The following is a 14918-nucleotide window of genomic DNA, read 5'->3' as shown; positions in this document are numbered from 1 at the left end:
GTTGGGTGGCCGCCTCTCCCTGTTTCTCGAGGAGTGGGTCAAGATCACATCATGCCAGTGGGTCCTCATTATCTTCGCAAACGGTTACTAGTTGGATTTTGCCCGCCCGTTAAGGGATCTCTTTCTGATTTCTCCCACCGGGTCTCGGACCAAGCAAGAAGTAGTCGGGCAAACCCTGAGTCGGTTGAAATCCCTGGAAGCCATTGTTCCAGTTCCTCCAGAGGAGCGCAGGTCTGGCAGGTACTCCATCTATTTTGTAGTCCCGAAGAAAGAGGGGTCCTTCCGTCAGATATTGGACCTCAAGACAGTCAACCGAGCTCTTCGGGTTCCCCGTTTTCGCATGGAGACTCTCTGCTCGGTCATTGTGGCCGTCCACTCGGGAGAATATTTGGCCTCTTTGGACCTGACCGAGGCGTATCTTCACATTGGAATCCGCAAGCACCATCAGCAGTTTCTCCGGTTTATGGTCCTGGGGGAGCATTATCAGTTCCAAGCACTCCCTTTTGGGTTAGCAACAGCTCCCCGGGTCTTCACCAAGGTGATGGTGGAAGTAGCAGTGGCCCTATGGCGAGAGAGGATCTTGGTTCACCCCTACCTAGACGATTGGCTCATCCGGGCCAAATCGGAGTGCCTCTGTCGGTTGGCAGTGAGCATGGTTCTGCTCCGGCTCCAGTCTCTTGGTTGGGTGGTCAACTTTGTCAAGTGCCAGTTGGTACCATCTCAGGTCCTCAACTTCTTGGGCGCACGCTTCGATACCTCGGGCGGCAAGGTCTTCCTCACTCAGGAGAGTATGCTCAAGTTAGAGGCGCAAATCCATCGGCTCTTGTCCTTACCTCTTCCCATAGTATGGGATTATTTACAGGTACTTGGTTCCATGGCATCTACCCTGGAAGTGGTTCCTTGGGCGTTTGCGCATATGAGACCATTACAACGCGCGTTGCTTTCTCGTTGGGATCCAAAATCAGAGGAGTTCCGCCTGCCGTTGCCCCCGCTGGAACCAGCCAGGTCCAGTCTCGGTTGGGGTTGATCCCAGCCCACTTGTTACGGGGGATGGACCTGGAGGAACCACAGTGGGTAATAGTCACGACGGATGCCAGCCTCACTGGTTGGGGGCAGTTTGCCAGTCACAATCCACTCAGGGTTGTTGGACAAGTTATCAGGCGATGTGGTCCATAAATCGATTGGAGACCAGGGCGGTGCGCCTGGCATTGCGCATCTTTCTCCCTCTCATAGCTCAGCGTTCGGTTCGAGTCTTGTCGGACAACGCGACGACAGTGGCCTACATCAACCGCCAGGGGGGAACCAGAAGCCGACTGGTGGCCTGGGAGGCCGAACGGCTCATGGCGTGGGCAGTGCGCCATCTGGTCCGCTAACGGGCTCGCACATAGCCGGGGTGGACAATGTTCAGGCAGATTTTCTCAGCCACCAGCGTCTGGATCCCGGCGAGTGGGAATTGTCCGACACAGCCTTCCGGCTTCTCACTCGTCGCTGGGGGGTTCCACACCTCGATCTGATGGCGACTCAGACAAATGCAAAGGCACCTTGGTTCTTCAGTCATCTGAGAGATCACGGGTCATGGAGAGATCATCTGTGCCATCTAGGTCCCAACGGGAAGACCAGCAGCCGATCTAAGCTAAGTCAAGAGGCCGCCAATGAAGAGTGGGTGACTCGCCAGAATGATGGCTAATGCCTGGAGACAATACCCTTATTCAATAAACGTACACATGCTTACTGTGACTCCAACATCATTCTAGCTTCAACAGCAAGAGGAAATGTGGAATAAAGGATCTGCACTCACAAAGGGGGGAGTAGCTGGCTTGTTACGGCGGTTACTACCCCAAACCAAATAAGCCTGTTACTTCAATTTCTATGCAAATACAGCATAGTTCTCTGCTTCAACGGCAGGGGAGAAGAAAAAACTGATACTACACACATCCAGCAGAGCTCTCTGCTTCAACGGCAGGGGAGAAGAAAAAAGGGTTCGCACTCACAAAGCGGGGAGTAGCTGGCTTGTTACGGCGGTTACTACCCCAAACCAAATGTGCCTGATACTTCACTTTCGATGCATATCCAGCATGGCTCTCTGCTTCAACAGCATGGGAGAAGAAAAACAACCAATAAGGGCTGTATAACATAGTCTGGGTAAAACAAATAAGCATGGGTGTAGCTTGCTTGTTGCGGCGGTTACTACCCCTACTGCCCCTAACTTATCAGCTAGATATTCACTTGGATGCAGCTCCATCACTGCTTTCTACATTAATGGTGGGGGTGGAAGGGAAATAGAACCAAGAGCTAAGAGAAACAGATAAGTATGAGAGAAAAAAGTGTGTGAAGCTTGCTGGGCAGACTGGATGGGCCATTTGGTCTTCTTCTGCCGTCATTTCTATGTTTCTATTAAGCATACCCAGACACTTACCCACAATACCAGGTATGTGGGGTTTCACTGCCCTTGACCCTGAACTGGTAAAATTGCCCTGCCGAAGACTGCACCTGAAGAAGACTATAGTCCTTGAAAAAAATTCTACCCAAGAAAAGGCAGAAGGATTCATGCCAAAACCAGGGGACATCTGTCCTGAGCCCACTGAACTACTTTCTGCCACTGACGAACCAGTTAGGGGAGCTCCAAAGTTAGGCGACCCTTCTGGCAGCTCTTTTCCTAGTCCCACATCAGGTTGGGAAGAACCGGGTTAGGTAAAATCAGACTAAGGCAATTCCCCCTGAGCCTCCAAGCAATGTGACACAAATTACAGGGAACGCCAGCCTGAGGTGTCCGAATATGACAAGCAGCTCAAAGGGTAAGGCGCTTAGGTTTCTTTGCTATAGGTGCTATCAGACTATCAGTACGCTGAAATAAGCGTCTGAGGAGTATGTGTCCAGCTGATACCACTATGCAAAAAAACTAGGCGCCCAAAATTTAGGCACTCAACACTGTACCTCAATGGGCGCCCAAACAACTGGGCTCCCACAAGCCGCACTGCTTACACGCACAGATAAGCATGTGTGAATGGATGCACAGAGATGGGTGCCTCTAACCAATTGGACGTCCAACCATGTGTCCAACTCCACGCACAAACTGGACGGACAGCCAGACACACTTGCACAAACCGCTGGAACTGAAGAGGGCAGCCTAATGCACAGGAAAATAGTATGCACAAACACTGCCGTGGCCTACCATGCAGCAAAGAAAAACCTTAGAATCGGGTTTAGCCAAAAGGCTGCTCAACCTGCCAGGCTGCCCAAGTTCCCCAAACAAACATCAGATCGGCATGCCGAGCACAGAGACCGCAGGAGAGGAACCCTACAAAAACTCACACTCTGATTTTATTTATTTATCTCTTTACCTGAACTCTGCCCATCCCAGCTGAGTACAGAATCGGTCTCCGGCTGCGGAAGGAGAGGGCATATACTTTCACTACTGCTCTCGGTTCCTGTACCCGCTGCCTTTCTGCTGTTTTTTGTTTTGTTATTTTAACAACTAAGTCCACGCTGGCTGAAACCAGCTACTGGACTAAGGCACTCATCTGAGGGAAGGATCCAAGGATATCACCTCAGGAATTCTCAACTGAGGGAGGGACCATATGGTACCACCACAGAATTGCAGGGCAAATTTAATTTCCTTCTTTTTTTCTCCTTCTAAAACTTAAAACAATCCCCAGAAGGGAGATGCACATCCACCATCTGCTGGAGATGGAGAACACTGGCAAGCTGATGTATGTGCAGGGGTATATATACTGTGATGTCATCTTTGCTCTGTCTCCATCCGCTGGAAGAGGTGCATAACCCACTGGTTTTGGATTCACCTGTCTGTACACTAAGAAAGGGTCTAATAGGCAAACTCCAGCATGGACAAATAGTCCCAATAAGCTCATGAAAGTATACCCCACCATAAGGAAATGATCCCAACAGGGCAGAAACCCAAGTGCAAGGAAGGGGCTGGTGATTCTCACCCCAAAATGAGGCAAAGTAAACACTGGCCAGAAGCAGTTTAATTTTCCTAACAGTTTTTGAAAAAATGTTATTCTATTCCTAGCTTTTGAGTTCCATTTTGGGCACAACTGCAAAAGGCCCATTAAAATCCTGTGTTGCCAAATATCTGTACATACCACATTCTTCCTCACAAGGTCCTCATAGGTCAGTCTCTCTGGCATCTGCCCAGGTTCTGAAAACAAAAGATTAAAAGGCAAAGAAATCACACTCAAAGTACCATACTCATCCAAGCTTAACAGCTTCTGCTGGCCTTGCATGCTCATTCCTAGTTTGTTGTTCTGAAGTCCTTTCCAGTGCAATAGCAGAAAGCACTGACCTGGTCAGTTTGTATTCTACTTGTCAATTCTTGTGGGCTAAGTGAACCACCATGCACTTGCCCATACAATTTCATCAGCCAAGGATCTGCCCATTCCTTCTGGATTTCCAGATCTTTCAGGAAGAAGATTATATCCTGAGCAATGCTTACAGCTAAACAGACTGGCTTCATTAGTGAAAATGCTTATATTGCAATCATTCCATGTTTCCAGATCAGTTCATGAACGGATTATAAAGGGGCAGGTCTAGCACTGACCCTGAAGGAATGCCAATGATCTCTCCATAGCAACTGGAATAGTTTCGAGCAATTACTATCTGAAAGAATCTTCCCTCTGGAAAGATTTTAATCCAAAGACAAATGGAATTTATTTATTTTATTTAAAAGGTTTTATATGCCGCATTCCACAAGGAGACTTGATCGATGCGGTTTACAAGGTTACATGCATAAAACAGACAACATGAAGCATGAAACAAAAATAAAATTAAGTTTATAAATCTCCCAACCTACTTCCTTTTAGCTTTTCATGTGGTACTGTATCAAAGAACTTAGCAAAGTTCAAATAAATTGAATCCGATAGTTAAACAGATTCACAGTGGAGCTAAATATATATGTCTCTGAAAAAAAAAATCAGTGGGTATGATAATTTAGTTAACTTCCAGGGAACTGTCTGCTTGTAAAGCTCTGGAGTCATGAATGAGAAATTACTGCTTACCTGATATTTTCCTTTTCCTTAATCTAGACAGATGGATTCAGGACCAGTGGGTTATGCACCTCTACCAGTGGATGGAGACGGAGCAAACTGATGTCACAGTATATATACTCCTGCAGTGACACCAGCCTGCCAGTATTCTCTTCAAAAGCCTAACTGAGGAAAGACTAGCAAAAAACTTGATTAATAACAGATAACTAATTCTGTACTCAACCAACAAGAAACACTGAACTCAGGCAAAAAATATATGAACACTAATCTAGGAACTGGAAGAACACTTACCAGTGACCCCGGGAACATGTAGCCCCCAGAAGGACTATAACACAATCATTTAGCAACCAAGGGCGGGAAGCTGAATTTATCTGTCTAGATTAAGGAAAATGAAATTATCAGATAAGTAGTAATTTCTCATTTCCTAGCACATAGACAGATGGGGTCAGGACCAGTGGGATGTACTAAAGCTACTCACGAATAGGGTGGCAGGCTGCCCATGGTCCAGTCAAAACTGCCTGTGCAAAGTCTGCATCCTCCCGGGCCTGCACATCCAGACGATAATACCTGGAAAAGGTGTGTAAGGAGGACGTCACAGCTCGGCAAATGTCGACCGGAGACAACTGCCTGAGCCCTAGTGGAATGAGCCCTGACCTGAGTAGGCACGGCTTTTCAGCAGCCAGATAACGGCCGTGACTACCTCCTTAATCCAGCGAGCTATTGCAGTCCACAAAGCCGGCTCACCCTGATACCTCCCCCATGAAGGACAAACAGGCGATCCGTCTTTCGGAAAGCTCAGAAACCTCCAGATATCTCAGGATTGTCTCTTGACATCCAAGGGATGAAATAGGCGATATTCCTCCACATCTCTTTCCTTATCCAGAGAGACTGCAAGGAAATGGACTGATTCAAGTGAAAATCTGAGACCACTTTAGGCAAGAAAGAAGAAACAGTAAGCAGCTGAATCGTTCCTGGAGTCACCTTAAGGAAAGGTTCCCGACAAGACAAGGCCTGCAGCTCAGCAATTCGATGCGCAAAACATATTGCCACCAGAAACACTGTTTTATAGGTCAGTAAGCGAAGAGAGAATTTGAAATGAAGTTGGCCATAGAGGCAAAAACTCATAATAAAAACTTTTTTAAATATATCCAAAGCAAGAAACCTGTGAGGGAGTCGGTTGGACCATTAGATGACCGAGGGGTTAAAGGGGCTCTTAGGGAAGATAAGGCCATTGCAGAAAGACTAAATGAATTCTTTGCTTCCGTGTTTACTAGTGAGGATGTTGGGGAGATACCAGTTCCGGAGTTGGTTTTCAGGGGTGATGAGTCAGACGAACTGAACGAAATCACTGTCAACCTGGAAGATATAGTAGGCCAGATTGACAAACTAAAGAGTAGCAAGTCACCTGGACCGGATGGTATGCATCCCAGGGTACTAAAGGAACTCAAAAATGAAATTTCTGACCTATTAGTTAAAATTTGTAACCTATCATTAAAATCATCCATTGTACCTGAAGACTGGAGGGTGGCCAATGTAACCCCAATATTTAAAAAAGGCTCCAGGGGTGATCCGGGTAACTATAGACCAGTGAGCCTAACTTCAGTGCCGGGAAAAATAGTGGAAACTATCCTCAAGATCAAAATTGTAGAGCATATAGAAAGACATGATTTAATGGGACACAGTCAACATGGATTTACCCAAGGGAAGTCTTGCCTAACAAACCTGCTTCATTTTTTTGAAGGGGTTAATAAACATGTGGATAAAGGTGAACCGGTAGATGTAGTGTATTTGGATTTTCAGAAGGCGTTTGACAAAGTCCCTCATGAGAGGCTTCTACGAAAACTAAAAAGTCATGGGATAGGAGGCGATGTCCTTTCGTGGATTACAAACTGGTTAAAAGACAGGAAACAGAGAGTAGGACTAAATGGTCAATTTTCTCAGTGGAAAAGGGTAAACAGTGGAGTGCCTCAGGGATCTGTACTTGGACCGGTGCTTTTCAATATATATATCAATGATCTGGAAAGGAATACAATGAGTGACGTTATCAAATTTGCAGATGATACAAAATTATTCAGAGTAGTTAAATCACAAGCAGACTGTGATACATTACAGGAGGACCTTGCAAGACTGGAAGATTGGGCATCCAAATGGCAGATGAAATTTAATGTGGACAAGTGCAAGGTGTTGCATATAGGGAAAAATAACCCTAGCTGTAGTTACACGATGTTAGGTTCCATATTAGGAGCTACCACCCAAGAAAGAGATCTAGGCGTCATAGTAGATAATACATTGAAATCGTCAGCTCAGTGTGCTGCAGCAGTCAAAAAAGCAAATAAAATGTTAGGAATTATTAGGAAGGGAATGGTTAATAAAACGGAAAATGTCATAATGCCTCTATATCGCTCCATGGTGAGACCACACCTTGAATACTGTGTACAATTCTGGTCGCCGTATCTCAAAAAAGATATAGTTGCAATGGAGAAGGTACAGAGAAGGGCAACCAAAATGATAAAGGGGATGGAACAGCTCCCCTATGAGGAAAGGCTGAAGAGGTTAGGGCTGTTCAGCTTGGAGAAGAGACGGCTGAGGGGGGATATCATAGAGGTCTTTAAGATCATGAGAGGTCTTGAACGAGTAGATGTGACTCGGTTATTTACACTTTCGAATAATAGAAGGACTAGGGGGCATTCCATGAAGTTAGCAAGTAGCACATTTAAGACTAATCGGAGAAAATTCTTTTTCACTCAACGCACAATAAATCTCTGGAATTTGTTGCCAGAGGATGTGGTTAGTGCAGTTAGTGTAGCTGGGTTCAAAAAAGGTTTGGATAAGTTCTTGGAAGAGAAGTCCATTAACTGCTATTAATCAAGTTTACTTAGGGAATAGTCACTGCTATTAATTGCATCAGTAGCATGGGATCTTCTAGGTGTTTGGGTAATTGCCAGGTTCTTGTGGCCTGGTTTGGCCTCTGTTGGAAACAGGATGCTGGGCTTGATGGACCCTTGGTCTGACCCAGCATGGCAATTTCTTATGTTCTTATGTTCTTATGTTCTTAAGTGCAAGGAAAGGAAGCGCATTGGTTGAAACGTAGGACCCACCAAAAAGTCCAAAACCAGATTAAGGCTCCACAAGGGTACCAGTAATTGCAAGGGAGGACAAAGATGTTTCACTCCCCTCAAGAAATGGGCCACATCAGGATGAGACGATAAGGATTCACCATTCCCCTGACTCCTGAAACAGGCAAGAACCGCTACTACTATACCTTCAAGGAATTAAGGGCCAACCCTTTATTCAATCCATCCTGCAAAAATTCCAAAATGAGCGGGATCCTAACTGAACAAGGAAACAATCCTTAATCCTCACACCAAGCCTCAAACACTCATAGGCCAAGGAAGTGGAGAATTTGTGTGCTCATAGCAAGGTGGAAATCACCGCAGTAGAATATCCATGCTTCAACAAGCAAGACCTCTCAAGGGCTATACCATACCAGATCCCTGTATGCTGGAAGACGAAGGGGGGAGTCTACCATGAGTCTTCGCAGATCTGCACACCATGATCTCCTGGGCCAATCTGGTGCCACCAAAAGCACCATCCCCCCTGTGGCCTTTAATCCTCCGAACTATTCTGTCCAACATGGGCCATGGAGGAAAGGCATACAGTAGCTTGTTCTCCAGCCAGACCTGCACATGAGCATCAATACCCAAGGACTTTGGATCTCTCCTGTGACTGAAGAATCAAGGAACCTTTGTATTGTGAGAAGACACCAGCAGGTCTAGGAATGGACGGTCCCAGCAATCCACTATCAGCTGAAATGCCTCGTCCGATAACACCCATTATTCTGGGTCCAGACTCTCCCTGCTGAGAAAGTCTGCTCTTACAATGTCTTTTCCTGAAATGTGTGATGTCGAGATCTCCTGAAGATACACTTCGTTCATTCCATAAGTTGGTCTATTTCCTGTGACACTTAGAAACATAGAAACATAGAAATGATGGCAGAAGACTACGGTCCATTCAGTCTGCCCAACAAGTTTTGCACTTTTTTTTTTCTCATACTTATGTTACTCTTGGCTCTTAGTAACCATTTGGTTCTATTTCCCTTCCACCCCCACCATTAATGAGAGAGCAGTGTTGGAACTGCATCTAAGTGAAATATCTAGCCCAATTAGTTAGGGTAGCAACCGCCGCAATAACCTACCCACACCCTTGCCCACCTGCCCACCCAGACTAAATAATTCAGTCCTTGTTGATTGTTGTCTGTATATAGATCCACCTTTCTTCATTCCCCCTGTTGTTGAAGCAGAGATTTATGCTGGATATGCATTGAAAGTGAAGTATTTGGTTTGGGGTAGAAGCCACCGTAACAAGCAAGCTACTTCCCGCTTTTTTGTGAATGCAAATTCTTTTTTCCACATTTCCTCTTGCCGTTGAAGCTTAGAGCAATGTTGGAGTCACATTAACCGTGTGTATGTTTATTGAATAAGGGTATTATCTCCAGGTAGTAGCAGTCATTCCCACGAGCCACCCACTCTTCATTCACGTCCTCTAGACTTTATGGAGCCACAGTGTTTATCCCACGCCCCTTTGAAGTCCTTCACAGTTCTGGTCTTTGCCACTTCCTCCGGAAGGGCATTCCAGGCCACCATCCTCTCTGTGAAGAAATATTTCCTGACATTGGTTCTGAGTCTTCCTCCCTGGAGCTTGATGGGGCTCTTGGCTCCTCCCTGCCGATTGATGTAAGCCACCATCGTTGCGTTATCCGACATTACCAGGACCACTCAACCCTGTAGGCATGCCAACCGGACCGCCCAGGCTTCCAGCTGATTGATGTTCCAGAAAGACTCTTCTGAATTCCAGCACCCTTGCGCCGAAAGTTCCCCAACAGCAAGCTCCCCAACCCTGGAGGCTCGCATCTGTCATGAGTACCAACCAGTCTGGCGATGTCAGGGAAACTCCCTTTGTCAGATGATCCCGCTTGCAACTACCACTGTAGTTGAGAGCAGACCTCCATCAGCAGGTAGAGCTGAATAGAGTAGTCCTGAGACTGCGGGTTCCAATGAGACAGCAGGGAGCACTGAAGAGGACGCATGTGCGCCCTTGCCCATGGTACTTACTTCCATGGTACTACTTCCAGGGTTCCAGGCCCACACTATTGGGTGTATAGTGTTCACCAAGACACGCACCTGTGTCATCAACTTCTGAATACAAGCTTCTGGCAAGAAGACTTTGCCCTGCCTCGTGTCGAACTGAACACCCAAATACTCCAATGATTGAAATGCCTGAAGGCTGTTCTTGGCTAGGTTCACCACCCAACTGAGCTCTTGCAACAGGGAGATCACCTTGTGGATCATCAGTTGGCTGTCTTCTATAGACTTGGCCCGAATTAGCCAGTCGTCCAAATACGGATGAACTAGAATCCCATCCTCTCTCAACTCTGCTTCCACCACCACCATAACCTTGGAAAAAGTTCTGGGTGTGGTGGCCAGACCAAAAAGCAACACCTGAAACTGATATTGCCATCTCAACACTACAAAATGCAGAAAACGGTGCTCCAATCAGATAGGAATATGGAGCTATGCTTTTAACACATCCAAGGAGGTCAGAAATTCCCCTGACTGCTCGGCCATTATCACTGAGCGCAAAGTTTCCATGTGAAAATGAGTCACCCGCAAATGACAATTGACCCCTTTCAGATCCAGGATGGGATATAAAAGGAGCCCGCTTTCTTGGGCACATGAAATAAATGGAATATCACCCTGTATATTCTTGAGATGTGGATACTGGAACCACAGCCATCAGAGATTGAGGAGCCTTGACAGAGTACACTCCACTGTCTGCTTCTTTTGCAGGGAGTGGCAGGGAGACACCATGAACACATCCAGAGGAACACTGCAAATCTCCAGCACATATCCTTCTCTCATCACCTCCAGGACCCACTGATCCAATGTGATCTTGACCCACCTTTGATAAAAGACAGAAAGGCGTTCCTCAGTCTCCTGTTCCTGGGGGTGGGTCAGCAAACTTTCATTGGGAGGTTCAGGAGATTCCACTGCCCAAGCCTGTGCCCTACCTGGGCTGAAAGGACTGAGACCTACTGAAAGCATAAGTCCTCTGGAAGGTTGCTCCTTTGTAGGGTCGAAAACATCTGGATCCTTGAGTATGACTTCTCATGGTAAAGGAGCGCTGAATCTGCTTCTTATCTTCCGGCAATCGGGGAACTGCCCCACTTATTGGCCATTTTCTCCAACACGCTTCCAAATAAGAGCAAGCCTTCAAAGGGCAATTTCGTAAGGTTAGCCTTAGAGGTCGCATTGGTCGACCAATTTCTCAGCCATAACTGACGCCAGGCTGCTATTATGACCAAATCGCAGCCCACATCTTCCAAAAAGGTGGCTGCTGGCTCCATAACTGCCCTGGAATTCACTCCAGAGTCATCAGCCTCCTGAGAGAGAAGTAAACAAGAGCAAGCCACCAAGGAACAACAAGAACCATATGAAATGTCACTGCTACTGCTTCAAATGCTTGTTTAAGGATGGTCTCAATCCTCCTATCATGAACATCCTTCAAGGCAGCTCCTCCCTGTACGGGGATAGTCGTCCATTTAGAGACTGCACAAACAAGTATGTCCACCATGGAAAAACGTAGATGCTCTCTCACCAGAGGATCCAAGGGGTATAGGCCTTCCAAAACCTGAACCCCCATTAAAATTAGCCTCCAGGACGCCCTACTCGAGATCAATCAGTTCTTGAATGGCCTCCATGACAGGGAAAAAACAAGAGGCTTTACGCAAGGAGAAAAAAATGGGATTTTTCTTTGGCTCAGAATTGGAATCCGTCCCAGGCACTCCCAGCATTTTCAAAGTCTGGGAAATCAGAGCCGGCAGATCATCTCTATGAAAGAATTGCAACACAGTCCTATACAGTTCCAGTCCCAGAGGAATTTCGCCATCCTCCAGGGAATCAGCATTAGCCTAGTCACCCGTGGCATCCAGATCCCTATCTGGAAGTCCTACTGCTGATCTAGGTGTATTCCGGCACTTAACGGCAGTAACAGGTTGTGGCTCTGCTCTGGCAAGATTGAACTGGGCTGAGGACTATGCCTGAAGAAAGGACTGCAACCTCTGAAAAAATTCTATCCAAGAAAAGGCAAAAGGATCCCAACCAGGAGGCACTTGTGCTGTGCCTACTGAGCTACCTTCCCCCCGCTGACGAACCAGTTAAGGGAGTTCCAAGATCAGGTGTTTCTCCTGACACATCTTTACCCAGGTCCTCACAGGCTGGGAAGAACCAGGTTTAGTAAAATCAGAGGAAGATAAATCTCCCTGAGCCTCCAAACAGCGCTGGCCCAAGTTAGAGGGCATGCCAGGCTGAGATGCCCGAATATGCTAAGCAGTGCATAGGGAAAGGTGCTTAGATTTCTTAGCTATAAGTGCAACCTTTTTTATTTTATATATGCATCCAAAAATTAGCCATCTAAAAATTAAGCATCCAAAATTTTAGACGTCCCAAATATAAGTGCCTGAGCAATGTGCCCAAGCTAAGCCCATGGCTTAAGCACGTCTAGCCCGGATGCCTCTTAACCTGGACGCCCACACCAACACCTGCCTAAGCAGCCAAAAACTGGATACCCAACCTGGACACACAAACAGATGCATACGGAACATTTTTCAGTAGGGCTCCCTCCTTACCTGGTCTCCATGCTTGGTGCGCTGTTCCTACATTCATCATGATCCGAGGGAGGTTTAAGGGACGTGGACAGCCTGGCAGGTTAAGCAGCCTTTATCTGCTAGGCCCTGCTCTGAGGCTTTTCTCCTGTGTGCCACATGGTAGGCCACGATAGTGTTTCGCTCACTTTGCATATGCGTTCGGCTGCCCTCTTCAAGAGCGGTGGTTCAGGCAGTGCATCTGTTTGTGTGTCCAGGTTGGGCATCCAGTTTTTGGATGCTTAGGCGGGCGTTGGTGTGGGCGTCCAGGTTAAGCAGCATCCAGGCTAGACGTGCTTAAGCCATGGGCTTAGCTTGGGCACATTGCTCAGGCACTTATATTTGGGATGCCTAAAATTGTGGACGTCTAAAATTTTGGATGCTTAATTTTTAGATGCCTAATTTTTGAACGCATATATAAAATAAAAAAGAATACACTTATAGCTAAGAAATCTAAGCACCTTTCCCTATGCACTGCTTATCATATTTGGGCATCTCAACCTGGCATGCCCTCTAACTTGGGCCAGCGCTGTTTGGAGGCTCAGGGAGATTTATCTTCCTCTGAATTTACTAAACCTGGTTCTTCCTAGCCTGTTGAGGACCTGGGTAAAGATGTGTCAGGAGAAACACATATACAGCACACATATACAGCAAAAATACACTCTAAAAAACAGTAGGACAAAAGCACTTATGGAATAAAGTATCTTCAGTACAAATTAGAGGTAAATCTGTTATAATAAATCTCTATTAATATACCTATATAAATGTCTGAAAAGGAGCACCAAAATATATATATATATATATTTTATTTTATTTTTTTTGTTGGGGTTTTTTTTTCAAATTGTACCTGGGCTCAGCCTTTCTCAGCTGAGTAAAGAGACAGTCTCCGGCTGCAGGGGGAGAGGGCATACATCATCACCACCACATGCGGCTTCCTGCACCTGCTGCCTTTCAGCTGTCCAAGCAGCTAAGTCCACGCCAGCTGAAAAACCAGCTACTGGACAAAGGCACTCATTGGAGGGACCACGGAAATCACCTCAGGAATATTCAACTGGGGAAGGGACCATTTGGTATCACCGCAGGAGAGTGGGGCAAATTAATTTTTTTTTCTCCTTCCGAAATCTGAGGCAATCCCCAGTAGGCAAATGCACATCCACCATCTGCTGGAGATGGAAAATACTGGCTATTGTCACTGCAGGAGTATATATATACTGTGACATCAGTTTGCTCAGTCTCCATCTGTTGGAAGAGGTGAGTAACCCACTGGTCCTGAACCCATCTGACTATGTACTAGGAAATGAAATTTTCTATTGTGGTATAAACGTGGCTACAAATGCATCATGCGCAGACCCATGGAATTGCATTGAACGGTTTTTGCATTTAAACAGTGGAGTTGCCATATTCAAAAATTAAAAATATTTAATATAAACAAACCTACGGACCTACAAGAGTGTTTGTCTGCTCTTGTTGTACATGAACTGATATATAAAGTGCAGCCTTAGCTCGTGCTTTGTTTCTTGGATTACAAATGCATCATGGCCATTCTGCTTCAAGAGAAACAGAGCCATAACAATTTGGAGAGAATAGGTCTCAGACCTTAAGTTTTCTTCGAGACTAATTAGCTGTGCAACAATTAGCCCTTCCCTATAACAAAGAAGTTGAGCCCCCTTTCTCTTTTCCTACACTGTTAACTCTTGGTTTGGAAAACAGACTGGTCACGTTACCAAGGTCACAGAGTGCTGGATCCTCCACCAGGCAAGCTGGCATATCCAGTGCCAAATCTTCATGGATTGAAATGTCATCTAGGGAAAGCAGATAAAAATCATATTAAAACTGAGCACTACTTTTCTGCAAACATGCCCAAGAAGTCACGAATACCCTGATTTGATTATTGGCCTTATAGTTTCTCTTGTACTCCCCGTTTCTTGAGCAGTTAGTATTCCTTTTACAGCAATACTAGAAACATAGAATATGATAATGGGTAATGATCATGCAGCCTATCTGGTCTCCTCAATTGACTTCCTGTTTCAATGCCATTTGATCCTAGGCTTTCCCTTCACTTCTTTGCAATTAAGGATCCTTTATGCTTATTCCAAACTTTCTTGAATTCTGTTAATGGTTTTGCATCCACCCCCCTGACAAGATGATCATTCCATGCATCCACTGCTCTTTATGTAAAGAAGTATTTTCAGATGTTATACTCTTGGATCCTCGTA

General features: G+C 45.9%; 1 protein-coding gene across 1 annotated transcript in view; it reads right to left on the bottom strand.

Moving 5' to 3' along the window:
• The window catches only part of NCAPH2 (non-SMC condensin II complex subunit H2), a 244419-nt gene that overhangs the window by 52059 nt on the left and 177442 nt on the right, over positions 1-14918 (bottom strand). The window contains exons 17-18 of the mRNA XM_029615302.1: positions 14427-14504; positions 4104-4159 (exon numbers count right to left, since the gene is read on the bottom strand). Coding sequence (XP_029471162.1) covers positions 4104-4159; positions 14427-14504 — 134 coding nt within the window. The remainder of the gene's footprint in view (positions 1-4103; positions 4160-14426; positions 14505-14918) is intronic.

Source organism: Rhinatrema bivittatum, chromosome 9 (genome assembly GCF_901001135.1).
Source record: "Rhinatrema bivittatum chromosome 9, aRhiBiv1.1, whole genome shotgun sequence".
NCBI lineage: Eukaryota > Metazoa > Chordata > Amphibia > Gymnophiona > Rhinatrematidae > Rhinatrema > Rhinatrema bivittatum.
Note: the sequence above shows the minus strand (reverse complement) of the source record. Positions and strands in the feature narration are given on the sequence as shown.